Source organism: Aptenodytes forsteri, unplaced genomic scaffold (assembly GCF_000699145.1).
Source record: "Aptenodytes forsteri isolate BGI_AS27 unplaced genomic scaffold, ASM69914v1 Scaffold145, whole genome shotgun sequence".
NCBI classification, from domain to species: domain Eukaryota; kingdom Metazoa; phylum Chordata; class Aves; order Sphenisciformes; family Spheniscidae; genus Aptenodytes; species Aptenodytes forsteri.
Window position 1 is genome coordinate 4634323 of NW_008795122.1, and position 16307 is coordinate 4650629.

Here is a 16307-nt window from a genome sequence, read left to right on the forward strand (position 1 = left end):
AATTTATTTTATTCAGACAGTAACTGAGTCCAGGGCACTTGCTTGTGTTGAAAGTGATTAATGAAGAGAAGAAATGCAACTGTCAAGCCAGTGTGAGAAGCCAGGTTATCGGAAGAGCACTTGGGTGACAAAGCAACGCTTAATCATTCTGAAGGCAGTGTTACAGAATGGGTAGCCTCCAGCTTGCATTTTGCTTCAGGGAAAAAACCCACCGTTACAGCAGCTGACATAGTAGAGGCAAGACCAGGGAGAAAAGCAAAAAGGGCAAACCAAGTATTGCACAACCACAAAATGCAGCTAAGGATGCAGGATTCTGCACCACCAATTAAAGGACTGGATTTAAAACCTGCTGCAGCTGATGGAAGTCTTCCTCCTTGATTTGATAGAATCTAGGAATCAGGCCCTAAAAGCTCCTAATAACCACTTAGTTGGTGTATTGTATCCTGACACAGCAGTAAATTCAAAACATCATTTAATTTTTGCTTTTTACATTTTGCCAAATGAATGTCTTGTATATCAGTCACTTTTTATATAGACACACAAATACAACAAAAGGCCCATGTAAACATCAAAAGCTGACTGTGTAACAAGATGTTTCCCTTGCTTCCAAAAAGGACATAGGTCTTTCAGAACTTAGTAAGAGCTCGAGCGCTTGCTTTCTAGCAAGTTTTGGACACCTCTTACTTCTACTTTGCACTTACCAGGTTTCCTAAATCCCAGGTTTGAACTCCATGTTTATTCTTTTATTAAAATAATGGCATATGTGACATTTGGGCAAATATGCTTAAAAATCCTCTTCATCTTCTCTGGATGATACATAGGACACTTGTGCTTCACTCATTAGTTTCTGAAATTGATCTGCCCATAATCTATGTAACTCCAAATTACTCCATGCATAATTAGGCACTTCCTGGTTTTCATTACTTATGTTTATCTCTGTAATATTTACACAACACCAATCACACAGCTGCCCATGTACAGATTGGAACACATCACTAATTACATACATTTAATTTGGTTGTATTCCTCTACAAGAGAGGATATTGTTTCCAAGGGCCTTCTTCCAGCCTCATCACCCAGATGTTCAGGGACCAAGAAGTCCCTGAGGTGTTTAAACTCGTTTAAATTTACTGATCCTTTCAGAGAAGTAAAACCACAAGTAAGGAAATAAAATGACATACATATCTTACTTGTATATCTATAGCTAAAACATACCAGCTTGGATTCACTAAAGCTGGTAACACTTTACCTGTGATTCCTTACATATTGTTTTACAATTATTTTTTTAAAATTATATTAAAAGAAATGTATCTTTTATCTGTTTGAAGTTTGAAATCTTTGTTGGAAAATAGTATCAATAGATTAGTTTATGATTTATTTGCTTTTCTCTCATCAATTTAGATGAATGACTGTGCCCTGCTTAGGCCAAGCAGCTGCTTTTCAAGCAGCCTTCACAAATCTTACTTTTCTTCATACAGCTCAAGTCCCAGTATACACACAGAAGATAAAAATACAATCCTATTTATTTTGCCAAAACTTTATCCTATCCTCCATTTTGCCAGTTTCTATACTTCCACAAATGATATGCTTAGGTACTTAAAGCATGTGAAACCCCTCTTTCAGTTGTACTATGCACATTCATAAACATGAAGTAGAGTGTAATAGGAAAAAACTTCTTATAAAAGCCTATAAAGTAATTAAATCAAATAATTTCCATAGTCCAATCTATGTTCTGACAAATTTGATTACATAGGCACAGGCTATGCAGCAACTAATATACTTCATTGAATACACAAAACCACAGCTCATTTTCCACATGCATTGGTTCTCAAGCATACTCAGGAACAAAAATCATGCTACAGCTAACATATATCATTTCACTTCCATACAGCTTAATGAAATAGTAATAATAAAAAAATCTAAATGCTGTACAATAAACATCCTCTGCAAAGTACAAACTAATATCCAAGTGACATTCAAAGTTACTTTTTTTTAAAAACAGCAAAAGGATGTATTGAGTGATAACTCTTTCTGTGCCACACCAAGGAACTCTAAGGGTTCAGGACAGAGAAGGGGGAAAAATATCTGTTTACGATTGTAATAAAATGGCTCAAATCTCGAAGAACTATTTGCTAGCTTTGCCCTTGCTATGGTACCACAAACTGGTACCGTTTGTGGGAAGCATTTTCCCCCCTAGAGTGGATACTACATTGGATATTTGTCTACTAATATAAAAAAGAGCTAAAGAGTTAAAAAAAGAAATAGCAATAAAACCAGTTTTAATAATCTACTTGGGTCAGGTGATTTAGGTGTCAGTTTATAAAACCTACACCATTACTCCTACTCCATTATGCGGCAGCATAACTATGCTGTAGGTGTTTCTCTCCAAGTTACCCTGAGCATCTCTTCTGGTCGATATTGCGGTAATAAAGTGTATTTCATATTACTTTAAATTTGTGGTAGAAAGACAGGGAAAAAGGGTTTAGGCACACACAGAAGTTAAAACAGACGCTTTAATTCTGCTACAATTTAACAGGAAATATTTGTATGATTCAGTTTCACAGCATGTGTGAATATAAATCCTCCAGGGATTTAATTAGCTGTATTTTATCATAAATTGCATTCCCATAGACAGATGCTGCTACTACATCATGCTGATTATAACAAAGACCAACTGACACTTAAGAGCACATCTGAAATGTGTTTTTCTGAAGACATTAGGTACAGTAAGAGAATCACTAAACAGTGCCAAGTAAAAGTACCGGTAGTTTTCCCAGTTGGTTTACCATACCGACTTGAAGGGCAGTTTATTTTATACAGTATAAACAAATTAACCTCATGAAGTTATACTTTTTGTCAATCTATAAAATGTATCTTTTGCTTCTGATACCAAAAAGACTGCGTATGAAAATTCTCAGCTTGCTGTATCCATAGCTGTGCTTCACGAGAGTCTACAAAAACACCCACTTGTTTTGAAAATCATTTGATCAGTTAACCTCTTGTCAACTGAAAGGTCATTTCTGCCATATAGCTATTTCTTAGTGCTCTAAGCATTTTGATCATAGTTTCAGACTTTTAGGATGTAGTACTTATTCCCTGAATTTTACTTCTGAGAAAGAGTACCTACTTTTAAAGGACTTTGTTGAAAAGTCCCTTTTCAACATATGCCACCAATTGCAAAGTAGTTAAATGATCTTGATTTTTCTAAGTAGTTCCCAAAGGTGAGAACAGAAGCCAATGTTTGAGTTGAAATCAGAATTCAAAATAAAGAGGTGATTTGAAATATAATTTGAAAATTATGTAAGTTTTTTTCATTTTGAAAAGTATTATATAAAACACAGACCTAACACATACTTCTCTCTCAGATATTGTCATGTAACATCTCCAGGTATGCATCTGCATATCAGTGTTGATTTCCATGTAGCCTGCTATTTTTATCACACGTTTTTATACTCCCGCCTACACTCACATACACTGAAATTTCTCCTTCAAGATGACTTCTCATTTCAAAATATATTCCAGAAAGCTGGGATTTCCTTCCATTATTTTTTACATAAAGAAATCTGGCCATGGATATTTTTGTGTTCCCGTTTCTCCTGTCTGTTTTCCAGTTAGAAAAAAAATGGAGTGAACCACGATACAGATAATGTTCAGCTTGTAACAAGTTTTGAACAAAGGGCTTTTTATGACCTCAGAGAGAGCTATAGTTCACACTATAAGAGAGCTAGGATCCTTTCTTCTCCTTCTTTCAGATATGACACAGGAACTTTTAAACATGAGCTTAGCAGCCAGAATGTGTGTCTCACCGCTTCCAGCTCCAACTAAATGTCTTTTTTTATCAAAATGATTTTGCATGTGATTTTTTCACCTCCCTGTGCTTTTAAATCTGAAGTGGTTGCATTGTCATGGTCTTGATGGTCTAAGGATTAACAAGAGCCTGGGTTCATGAGAAGTTAAGCACTCACATTAGCCTATTTTTTTACATTTGGATTCTTCATCTTAAAGCTGTTGTCACATTCCTACCTTATTCTAACCTGAGTTAACACGGTTCAGCCGATTCTGTAGAAGGACAGAAGCCCATGTGTCTCCTCCACTGTCTGCAGACTGGAATCATGAAGCCAGAGCCTTATGTTATTCACAGAAATGAACCCTGTAAAATCCCAAACTTCCCTATGCCTGTTAATGGGAGTGCTGCGCAAAGCCTCAGAATTGAATACAGTCCAACAGCAGAAGGAGCAGAAGAAAACTTTTGGTGAGCTGTTTCTTTTCCTAATTCATTACTATTTCTTCTTTATCTTCCTCCTTGGCAAGGTCTCAGTCAGCACTCAAGTGCATACACACAATCTGAGGGAACAGCAGGACAGTAATTCAAATTTGTATTACAAATCACAGGGTACAGTTCCTCCTGATTCTGCCACTAGCATTTAAAACGGGTTAGCCAGATATTCCTGCAAAAATACCAAAGTATTCAAAGACCTAATGTAGATACTTCATCAGCATTAACTTCAGTTAGGACCCAGTCTGTTCACACTTCCCTCTGTTACTGTTTCAGTGTGTCCAGGACCTGCGAGATAGTGCTATACCTGTTAATTTCTGGCAGGTCTTTTTGGACTTAGAGCACAATGAATTCTGTGAAACGTCTGCCATGCTGGACTAACACATCAAGTTGGAAGTTTGATATGTCTGGCATTAGTTATTTGTAAAATCAAATGTAAATTGTCAATAGAATACATCGTACAAGTTGAGCACAGAATTAAATTGCTTTGTATTTCAAAACTGCTGATGAAGACGACCCCTGGATAAACTCACTTGTGATTTCATCTGAGTCAGAAAGGGCCACCTTAAACTCCTATCAGCAAATCTTTGACAGTGCTTGGCAACACTAGGAGCACCCAGCACACTTAGAGTCTGAATGAAGTAACTGTGCTTGGATGAGAGAAGGGAAGGAAAAGTGGGGGATGGAAGAGAGACACACAGAGTGAGCAATTGAAAAAAATCAGTCTGTCCTCCAAAACATCCCAACTTCAGTAAGTCTCCCACCGCAGGTCTCACAACTGCCCTCCTCCACCTTGTAAGTGTAAGTTCTGGTCTGTGCACACAGTGGTTTCTATATTTCAACTAGAAATGACTTTAGACAGCTACGTTACACCACCTTAGTAAAGACAATGGATCCCAAAGATAAAAACCCAAAAGAATCTTGATAGGGCAGGTGACATATATCAATATATACTGATATGATATACTATTGGAAACTTTAATTTCAAATACCAACATATAATCTCTCTCAGTTTCACTTTATGCTATACATTGCTTCCAAACTTGTGGCTTGCAAGCACCTGAAACATGAGGAGCTGACAACTCTCAGGTGCCACGCCATCCATTTTAACTTTATATTTGGACATTTTGGGCTTTTTGTGAGGCATTGGGAAAGCACAGAGCAGTCACCTGGAACAGTCGCCTCCAAGGCAAAACAGATCTTCACAACTCCTGTGCAATATGGCATTTCTGCCTTCACTGCGTGGGCAGGAGTCAGTTCCTTGCCTTAGGCATGAAACCGACTGTCCAGCCTTATATCCAGGTATTACTTTCGTAGAATCACAGAATAGTTTGGGTTGGAAGGGACCTTTAAAGATCATCTAGCCTAGCCCCCCCGTCACAGGTAGGGACATCTTTCACTAGATCAGGTTGCTCAAAGCCCCATCCAACCTGACCTTGAATGTTTCCAGGGATGGGGCATCCACAACTCCTCTGGGCAACCTGTTCCAGTGTCTCACCACCCTCATTGTAAAAAATTTCTTCCTATGTCCAATTGAAATCTACTGTCTTTCAGTTTAAAACGACTGTCCCTTGTCCTGTCACTACAGGCCCCGGGTAAAAAGTCTCTCTCCATCTTTCTTATAAGTCCCATTTATATATTGAAAGGCTGCAATAAGGTCTCCCTGGAGCCTTCTCTTCTCCAGGCTGAACAACCCCAATCTCTCAGCCTTTCTTCATAGGAGAGGTGTCCCAGCCCTCTGACCATTTTCATGTCCTTCCTCTGGACCCGCTGTAACAGCTCCATGTCTTTCTTGCACTGGGGACCCCATAGCTGGACACGGTACTCCAGGTGGCGTCTCATGAGAGTGGAGTAGAGGGGGAGAATTACCTCCCTGTGGCAGCTGGCCACGCTGCTTTTTACGCAGCCCAGGATACGGTTGGCTTTCTGGGCTGCAGGCGCACGTTGCGGCTCATGTCCCATTTTTCATCTACCAATATTCCAAAGTCCTTCTCTGCAGGGCTGCTCTTGACCAATTCATCACCCAGTCTGTACTGACACTGGGGATCCCTGACCCAAGTGCAGGACCTTGCATATTATTATACACTTGTGCTTGCTACAGAAGATAACCATATGATACAAGAACAAACTCAAAAAAAATTGTAATCTGAAGTAACACTGATCCTAAACCTTAACGATTACAGGTAGTTGTCAGAAAAGTGCTCAGTTCCAGCTTTCTGCCATGGGCAGCAGGAAAGGAAGGAACTGAGCAGCAGCGAGTCCACAGCACTCTTATGCTTTCCTGTGGGGGTACATCACAGCATTCAAGGTACAAGGTTAGCTCAGAAAAGCCTTCCCATTTCAATCTCAGGTATGGATAAAGCACATCAGCCCTACAACTGTTTCACATGGATAGTGTACTATTCAACAAACGTACTTACGGCCAGATTTGTAATGCTCTCTCTACCAGTGCAGACGCATTTGTGTTAGGTCCCACTGATGGTACTGGCTTAGTGTATAGTGCAAAATTTTCAGCAAAGCATCACGTATGCTGAAATGACAATGATTAAATCCCAGCCAAAACCACTAGCTGCAAACAAAGGAGGCAACAGCTTAGCAGAAACATCATAATAGATCATAACCAGAAACCCCAGGAACTGTATGCTTATTGTCTACGAGGTTCACTTAAGAAATGTATTTCATTAAAAAGCACAAAGCAACTTGCAAATTTCAAACTCAATGTAGACTCAAAAGGAAATAATACTTTCGTGATTTGCACATCACTAGCACTGACATTTAAGTGACATTCTGTTGATAAAATACCATTTCAAAGAGAAACCATCTCATTCTCTCACAGCCGTGTTGGTCTTGCGATGGTAACAGAATTAAAATAGCAGCATATATTTCTCTTAAGGCCATAAGCAGATGTGTCTGTATATAAATGCAGGCATGGGAAATACAAAGAATTTGAAAACCATCATTTTTATAGTACCGTTAAATTTGTGCATGCACATGAATGTACGTAAGAAATATTTTAAGCAGTAGCCCTTTGTATTCATTTCTGCTTCTTTCAAGCTGTAGAAAGTAACATTCTGTGGAATAGCTTTTGTGAAAAATATTACTGAAAGTGATTTGCACTTGATTTGAGATGTAAATAAAACCCCTAGGATTTTAAAGTTCCTTCACTGTATTAGCAGCTTAGGTACAATTTGTTGGCCTCTGATACCGGCAGTCTCATTTTCTCTATCCAGATAATTCAGGGGGAAAAAAGTGAGTTGAAGTATTCTAGTTGACTGAAATTCAAAGGATTTTACATTATATATATCTAAAAAAAAAACAAACTAAAAACTCACTCACTATTCTTTTTCATTTTATGGTGTTCATTTGAATTCAACTCCCAAGCCATTTTAAAAATGTCCCAGACTTGAGCATTGGCAGGTGGCTGCACAATATCCCCTCTTTCAGAAAACATTTCAGGATTGTCTGAGTACTAACTGATGGTTGCAGTGCTTCAGTATCTTGTATGAATATCTGAGGTATTTAGAGACTGAAAGATTCTCCCATAAAATGTAATGCTGTAGTTAATTTCTAAAGCTGGGATCTCTTCCATCCACAGAGCCTTTGAGGAGCACAGGAGATACCTCTGTTTACTTCCCCCATGGTGTAGCTGGCCCTGTGGCACTCCAGGAGTTAAGCTCCTGCTGGAATTTTGCTGTGTCTTTGGGAATTAAATCACCCACTGATCACAGGGAACCCCAGTCTGAGAAGAACTGGAGCCCTACAGACAGACACTCCCTCAAAAAAGAACCAGAAATAGAGGATGGATAGTTTGTCATCTATGAACCTGTTCGAACTTGGCGACATCCTAAGTAACAAGTGCTATTTGGATGGACACTGATGTACCTGTCATCCTTCAGGCTATTGTTTTAGCGCCTTCCTGCAGTTCCACAAATTTCAGAAATATTTTAATAAGCCAGGAAATCAATATGTCACCAACAGAGCTTGCCACCTGGCAATTCTAATCTTTGGTTTTGCACAAGGATAACTTTTAGTACTCGGTGATATCATACAATTTTTGGAGCTCCTTGGCAGCAGGGTAACTGTTGGACGATACTAGTCTACTGATCTCTCACAAATTGCAAATATCATCAGTAGTATGCGAACAAAGTTGCTTAAAAATAGAAGATGTGCTGTGGTGCTGACATTCTACATATTGTGTAAATTTGAGCTCGTCAGCCTGCTAGTTGCCAAAGCAGTTTTGCAGAACCCAGAACACCAGCAGTACTCAGCATGACTACAGCATCTGGCATGGCGGCTAGGAAGAGATCCATGAGCTTCAGTGAGCTCTGCTCTGCAACAGAGAAAATGAAGATTTACATGTGAACTCTGACACTGATGTAGAAATGGCCTTTTGTACACCAGCTAGTTATCCCACCTTCCCTGACAGGGTCAAGCATGGTGGTAAACAAAAAGAACAGAAGGTTAGTATGTCTAGTAACACAGGATAACTCGTGATAGTTAAAACTGCACACTCTTTCAGGGATTTTCACCCATTATAGTGTGACTTTCATACTACAGATGGAAAAGAAGATGAAAAGAAGGAATTAGTGCTGCCTGGGAACAGGAAGGATGTCCCTAAGTACTAAACAAATCCCTCATTGAAATCTGGAAAGCACCTTAGCAGAAGAGACCTCCCTGTAATTATTGTAGCCCTGGTAGCAGTAAGGTAAAAAGACGTCCAGTACTGTATGACGCCAAAGACTTTGGTTTCAAGAGAAGGAATCTGTGCCACTGACATTTAGGTTTACTGGAAATACAAGTACCAGAACTTCTGGTGCTGAGCACTGGTACTGAATAAGGCTTTTTTCAGCCTGAAGAAGCTGGCTACGACTGAAGCCTGAACATATTCCAGGGTGACTATTTTTAGCCTCCCCCCTTTCAGCAGATAGAAAGGAAATGGATGCTTTTTGGCTAATTACCACAAAGGCAAACTAGATATGTTCTTAAATGCAACGCCTCTGATAGCAGGGGAAAAGGAGCAGTGTAACCAGCAGAAGAGGAATACCGTTTCATGAACTCTGTGGTAACGAAACAGGACAATGAGAACTCTCTAATTACAACCACTGATTTCCTTCCCCAGGGTATAAGGAAAAATCCATGCAATATTTGCCCTAAACTCTTCTTAAATATGCATCCCTAAGCATCTCTCTTCTTTCTGAAAATGACCTTCATGCTAGGCTCCTCTCAACAACGCGCCTTTCTAAAAGGCACAGAACGCATTCAGTATGCCCACTATTAAGAAACATGAGAGCATCCCAGCAGTGTCTTATCACATGATTTCAATTCCAGAGAAATGCAGGGGTGTCTGGACACAGTCTTGGGCAACTGGCTCTAGGTGGCCCTGCTTGAGCAGAGGGGTTGGACGAGATGACCTCCAGAGGTTCCTTCCCATCTCAACCATTCTGTGATTCTGTGCCTGTCACCTGGAAATGATGATATTTAAAAGATGGAAAAAAGGCAAATTTCATGCCACACTAACAAAGCCATTTTAAGGTAAAACAAAAGGAGAATGGTAAGTCAGTCAGCAAAGAAGCCTACTTTTTTCATCTTCTGTCTGCAGGCATTTGCAAAAGGAAGGAAACTGACATCCAACAATCAGATCAACGGTCTCTCCCAAAATTTAAGAAAGCATCAGTTTTCCATAACTAATATGATTCATAAACTAGAAAGTATATTGCAAAAAAATAAGAATGTTTCATGCCTCTTTTTTTTTTTCCTTCTTTTTTTTTCCCTACACCGCCCCCCCAAATTAGCCCAATACACGTGGCTACTAGAAGCTGAAGACAACAATGGGGCAAAAAGGATATGGTAAACCTGCAGCGGGATGCAGAAGGTTAAGAGAAACATGATAAAATATCTGCTGCATTACGAACAGTAGATTATTCCTTATTTATTAGCATTATTATAATGGCTGGAAGCAGCAACCAAAATTAGGACCTTTTCATACCACTGAACAAAAAAGCATGGTAATATAAAAGACCTATTAAAATCCAGACTCAGAACAGCACTTGTAAAAACAGTAAAAGACAGACAAAATGGAAAGGACAAGAGACAGAGAAAAGAGCCTAAGATCACAAAGAAATATGTAGCAACCCAACAAAAGCAACTCTCCTGACCTCTGAAAGGGGGAATAACCACTCCTCCGTGCTGCTGAACCCATCTCACTTTAACCTTATTTTTCTTACTTGCTCCTCTCCATTACTCTATTCAAAGAATGTGAAAAATGGACCAAAATTGGACAAAGAAACTTAAGTACTAGTGTGCCTGCTACTTTGCAGTCCAATTGTTCACAAGGAGAATGGTATTTGCTTGATTTGTAAAAACTGGTGGGTGTCCAGGAACATAAGGCAAATATAAAATACATCTCTCAACAGTACAGCTTAACCCTTATGAACATGATTATTAGATAATTTTCTACAAATTGCACATTATTCTCCGGGAAAAATTGGGATTGGAAATATTTTAGCACATGGAAAAAAAATATATTTTTTGTACTTAATGATGAGTTACTCAAAACATCCTAGGGAAAGTCGTTTTGTATTATGCTGAATCTTACTTCAAGACAAAGAAATAGATCTTCGATACTTGAAAAATCAAGGTTGCATTGCTGACAGGCAGATGCAATCTCAGCTTTGCCTCCCAAAAATGGCCTCCCACTTCAAACAAACTGAACAGCATTTGTGCAGCGCATCAGCTTTTGTGGAAAATGCACGAATGTATTCATACATATTTATTTTGAAATGGAATTCATAGCCAACTAAGCATATCTACAAGAATATATATGAAGTGTCATGCTGGTCAAATTATTCATTTTCTTTTGCTAGTAGGGGGTATTCGGGGAAAAAAACTGGCATAATGCTCATTTTCAGCAATACACTGAACTGTCAGTCAGTCAATACTCTCACAGTATTTTAGAGAAGATGAGCAACTCGTCTGCACTAATTAAATTTCACTTGCTTGGCCTAGACCACCAAGTGTCAGGACTTCTAGTGGCCTCTGTAATATGGTTGTAAAAATATGTGACTTTTCAAATGTGGAAGCTCATGAATTATTCTAGAATGTTTTGCAACCCATTTCTCCTAAAAGCCTATCATACATGTTTTTTCCAGTAGCTTTTTCTAAGGACTTTCATCACACTCTCTATAGAAAATTCTTAAAAGAAAAAGCAAGAAGGTATACAAAATTCTTGCAGCCTTGTTACAAGCTGCCATGTTGGCAACTACCGTTTTCACGAACGATACTTCAAGATGTATTTCTAAACTACTTCAGAGAATTATAGGGATTACCAGCTTCACTGCAGTGTTAAATGTCAGCTCTTCTAGGCTTTCTGTAATCCCAGGACTCTTTTTTTTTTTTTTTTTTTGTGGAACGTTTTGGGGCGGTTTAAATGTCAGCTCTTCTAGGCTTTCTGTAATCCCAGGACTCTTTTTTTTTTTTTTTTATTTGGTGTACAGTTTGGGAGAGTTCCGTAATTCAGATTATGTGTAGTTGAATCAGAGTCTCCCAAAATCCATTTCAAAAGGTGACCAGCATTTCACCAGCACATTTGAGAATGAAACAAGGGCTCTGACTTCATCCCAGTTTTTGCCTGCCATCCACTACTGTTGGGGAAGTGCTATCAAACACTGCATTCAACAATTGCTTGAGCTGCACTTTGCATGTGCCTTCAAAACCTCCCCTGAGAACTAAGAGCCTGGTGCCCGGCCACCCCATTGCAAAGAACCTGAGCAGTCCCGGAGACCTTGTTGCAGCTACTCAACTTGACAATATCAGTTTGAATCAGAGCTTTGCAGAAGTCGCTCCCAGAGATTTTTTTTTTCTTCTTCTTAACTTTTCCTCAAAATGCAATGTAGTTTGAGTATATATGATAACGATGTGTTCAAATTATTTTTGAAAATAAAATTCTTTCTGTGAGGAAATGGAGAAACAGAAGTAAACAGAAATGGGAAAGGGGGACTGAGAAAGAATTGGGGAAGAAGAGGGTTCGCTATGGTCAGAGGGACGAACAGAACGGACGTGAGGACCAGTGCAAGGATGGAAACAGGTAATTTGGCAGAGCGAATCTGAGATGGGGTACATGCCAGTCCCCCATTTTCCCTCTTTTGTGCATAGCAAAAGCCCCTTGGGAGTATCAAAATCTTATTCTCATCTCCTCTCAAGTCATCTGGAGCCTGAGGGGATCCTGAATGTTTGGGGGACTCCTCTCTCTCTGTGCCCTGTCCTTCCCAGTGCAGACAAGCCTCTTGGAGGACCTCTCTCTTTGGGGAGTCATTAATCCCAAGGCGGTTAAACACTGGGATCATGGAATACAGGTAATGCAAACAAAAATCTCTTAAGCCTCAGAAAGACAAAATTAAGGGACAGATAATGCCTCCTCATGGTGAAAGCTGACTACAGTAAGATGAAGAAAATAGTCCGGTTCGGGTGGGACTGGCTGGGGTGGATGTGGAGCCTGCCTAGGGCAGCTTGGCAGAAGGAAAAGACAGCCTACCTAAGGTGACATGGATGGCGGGGGCACAAGACTGGTGCAAATACAGTGTGTGCCGTACAATGAGCCATGCGTGTAATTCCACCTGTGACACACACCCTCTGCTACAACAGTTCACATGCCACCACCTTCCTTCATCCAACAGGCTTGATGGGGCAAGAAGGGAAGTATCAACCAGAAAGAGTAGTGTAGGGACAGTATTTTCTGTGACCACCACACAGTAAAACCATCCACAGTTGGGAACAGTCTGCCTATTTTTTTCACCACACAGTCCAAATATTTTTAAGTGGGACCATGAGATCCACTCCCACAAAACAGAAATTAGGACAGGTGCTTGGAAACCACATATTATTTTCCAGCTAGCCACAACAGCATCACCAGCAGTAACTGCAAATGTATAACTAATCACTAAGGTTTTACAAAGAACAAACACATTATTAATAAAAAATTTCTAGAAAATTCAATAGCATGAAGCTTTACTAGTGCAGGATAGCAGGTGTTTCATGGTTATCTGTTCCCCTTCTAGAACTTGAAGTTCAGGACAATGGAAAAAAATAAATAAACCCGCCAACCACAAAACTTCGAAAATGGAAAATACCAAGTGAAGGTCACACAACCTTTGTTCTACCTTTCTGACTAGTTATCCCTAGACACACATTTGTACCTTGTATTCAAAGTGTTCTGAACATCAGCCATCTACAACCTTCCTGTAATCCAATCAAAAGCTGCTCCTTGGGAAAAAACCCTCACGTCTGATACGTTTGACAACGCTTTCACCAGTAAGTGTCACCAAATTCTGTGCTTTCATTACCCATCCTTAAACCCACACACATCTCCCACCTAACTGCTGGCAGCCCCATCACAAGACCATCACTTTGTCCTCTCATTGAAACTCTACAGAGCAGCATAGAAATCAAATGCCACACCACGTATCCATCAGACGATTTCCTTGACCCAGATACAGAGGGTAAAATAGAGGGGTTCCATATCTCTATTTAATACTAGGGAGGCATATAATCCCTTTTGGCCACTGCCAGCTCTCAGAAACAAATTATTACAGTTATTGGGGTGTGCAGCTTAACTTCATTTTCAGATCTTCAAAGTTTGAAGCAACTGCATTTATCTTTTATTTCCTTCCTGACTCAATTTATTATTGTAGCACTTAAAGCCTACACAACAGACTTGCTGTTTTATCAATATTATCAATTCCACCTTTGGAGAGTCTCTCTCATGTAAAGCACAATAGTAAATAGAAAAGTGAATAAAAATGGTTTAATATAACACAGTTCTATAACTTATGTAGTTTATCTTCAATGCTGTCACTTTTTAAAAGCACAAATACAGACTGCAGTACGCTGAGAGTGGGAGAGAGTAAAGGGAATGAAGAGAAAAGTTAGATCCTACTACTGAAATACCAGAGACGGTATTTGGACATAAACCAATTTCTTCTGAGGCTGTGACTGCTAGATCTGCTAAATCTCATGCCGGTTCCCACCAGATAAGTGTGGGGTTTTTTTTTTAACTTTTTGATAAAAGGCGAAAAATCTTTAACAACATGGAAGTCAGAAACTAGGCATAGACAGCCTGACAGTTTTTCTACAGGAAAGGAAAAACAACACTACTGTCAGTTTTCAGCTGCCAGTGCTTCCAAACACAAAACCTGCCTTCATGTTTGTATCTTTGTTGCTCCTATAGGAGTTGAACACAACAAAATCAAAGATCAGGAGGGGCTGTATGCATGCGTGCGTGACAGAAAGTAGAATGCTGAAAAATTCAAAGGTTGGGTAGTATGTCATTAAAGCTATCAGTTTTGTTTTGGTCTCCTGCTGTGGCCTTACCAGAAGAAGCTTATCTGATCAACTAATAGAAGACTGTGTACAAAATGCAAAAAAGCACTTGGATCAGTCAACCTGTGATTAAAACAGTTATGAAGTAAATACATCCCACAGACTATATTTGTATATATTTAAAATTGCCAGATTGAAATGAGTCCTTTTCTACTAACATCACATTTGCTTCATACTCCATTTCACACTCATGACAAAAATCATGATAGCAATCATAGGACACAGTCTGAAATGAAGTAGTTCACTGTACATGAGCAAACTTATGGTACTGATTTGCCAACAGCTAGAACAGAAAGTCTCAGAATTGAACAAACACAGTAAAGAAATACTGGAGCAGTTTAGATGACAAAGGAGGTTAATAAAACATAAGATACTGTAAATGTAGTATATGATAGACAGAAAGCAGATCAGGAATTGGGGAAAAACATGATTTTGCCTTTTGTGCATTTCTTTTGACGATTCTAAAACTAGTCATGAATGATTCTCTTCCTGAAATTTCCTGCTTTGCATTTCTCTATTTACAACAAACTCACAATATAAAAGGGTGATTTAATTAAAACCCACATGCTTAAAATATGCAAGTATGTATTTCATGTAATGCACAATTCAATTCAAAATCTGATTTATTACTAGAGAACATCATCAAGTTAATTATCCACGTGATATATGAATCACATGGTAAATTCTAGATGTATCGGATTAAATTTTCAAAAGTCACTAAATGATTCTGTTAAATTTATGTCTTGTGGTTTCCATGCCACTTCTGACACTTTCAGCCATTACCTTTTCTAGCAAGCATGCCAGTTTAGGTCTAGCACTTCTCCCTGAACTCTTTCCTATTTGGGGCATTTTAAATATCTTTTCAGAGGTGCTCTTCATCTAGCATGGCACAGTATTAAGTGGAATTAAATTTGGACGATCCACACAGAAACCCATACGCAAGAAGCTTGTCCTGACCTGACCAATGTAAACCTTTAAGTCCTCAGGAAATTCAGCTTTAATCACATTTGAATATAGCCATACATTCGTACATTCGGGTATGAATAGACACGATGTGTGCTCGAGTAAGAGTTTTGCACATGATGGAACGCAGAAGTCTGCATCATCCCACCAGACAATACCAGAGGGAGGTACAAGCCCCACACCAGCCTTCATTCCTTCCCTACAGTAAATTCACCCCAAAAGCAAGAACAGTTCCGATCCTGTATAAATCCTATGTGAGACCATGATAATACTGAAGTCACCCATCCCTAGTAAGGCAATAATAAAAGCATCAAAGTCAGATATCACATATCCATTTGTAATAGAGCACTCCTACCTTTTCAGTTTCATATAATTTTCACTAGCTGCAGGTCTGCATTCAGCACGTTGCACCACTATTCCTTCCAAGGAAAGTTTATCTAGAATGAAAAAAACAAAGCAAAACTGGACATTAAAATAAGATTCACCAATATGGTCAACATTTGAAATATTTATCACGAATTCAGCATTTAGTAAATACAGAATCATAGAACAGTTTGGGTTGGAATAAAAAGTTTCCATCTTTCTTATAAGCCCCCCCCGCTGCCGTGGGCAGGGACATCTTCAACTAGATCAGGTTGCTCAGAGCCCCGTCCAACCTGACCTTGAAGGTTTCCAGGGATGGGGCATCCACCAC

General features: G+C 39.3%; 1 protein-coding gene across 1 annotated transcript in view; it reads right to left on the minus strand.

Annotated features, from left to right (window-relative positions):
• Positions 1-16307, minus strand: part of GTF2F2 (general transcription factor IIF subunit 2) — a 125172-nt gene that overhangs the window by 38033 nt on the left and 70832 nt on the right. Inside the window, exon 6 of the mRNA XM_009277155.2 lies at positions 15969-16050. Within this exon, the coding sequence (XP_009275430.2) occupies positions 15969-16050 (82 nt within the window). The remainder of the gene's footprint in view (positions 1-15968; positions 16051-16307) is intronic.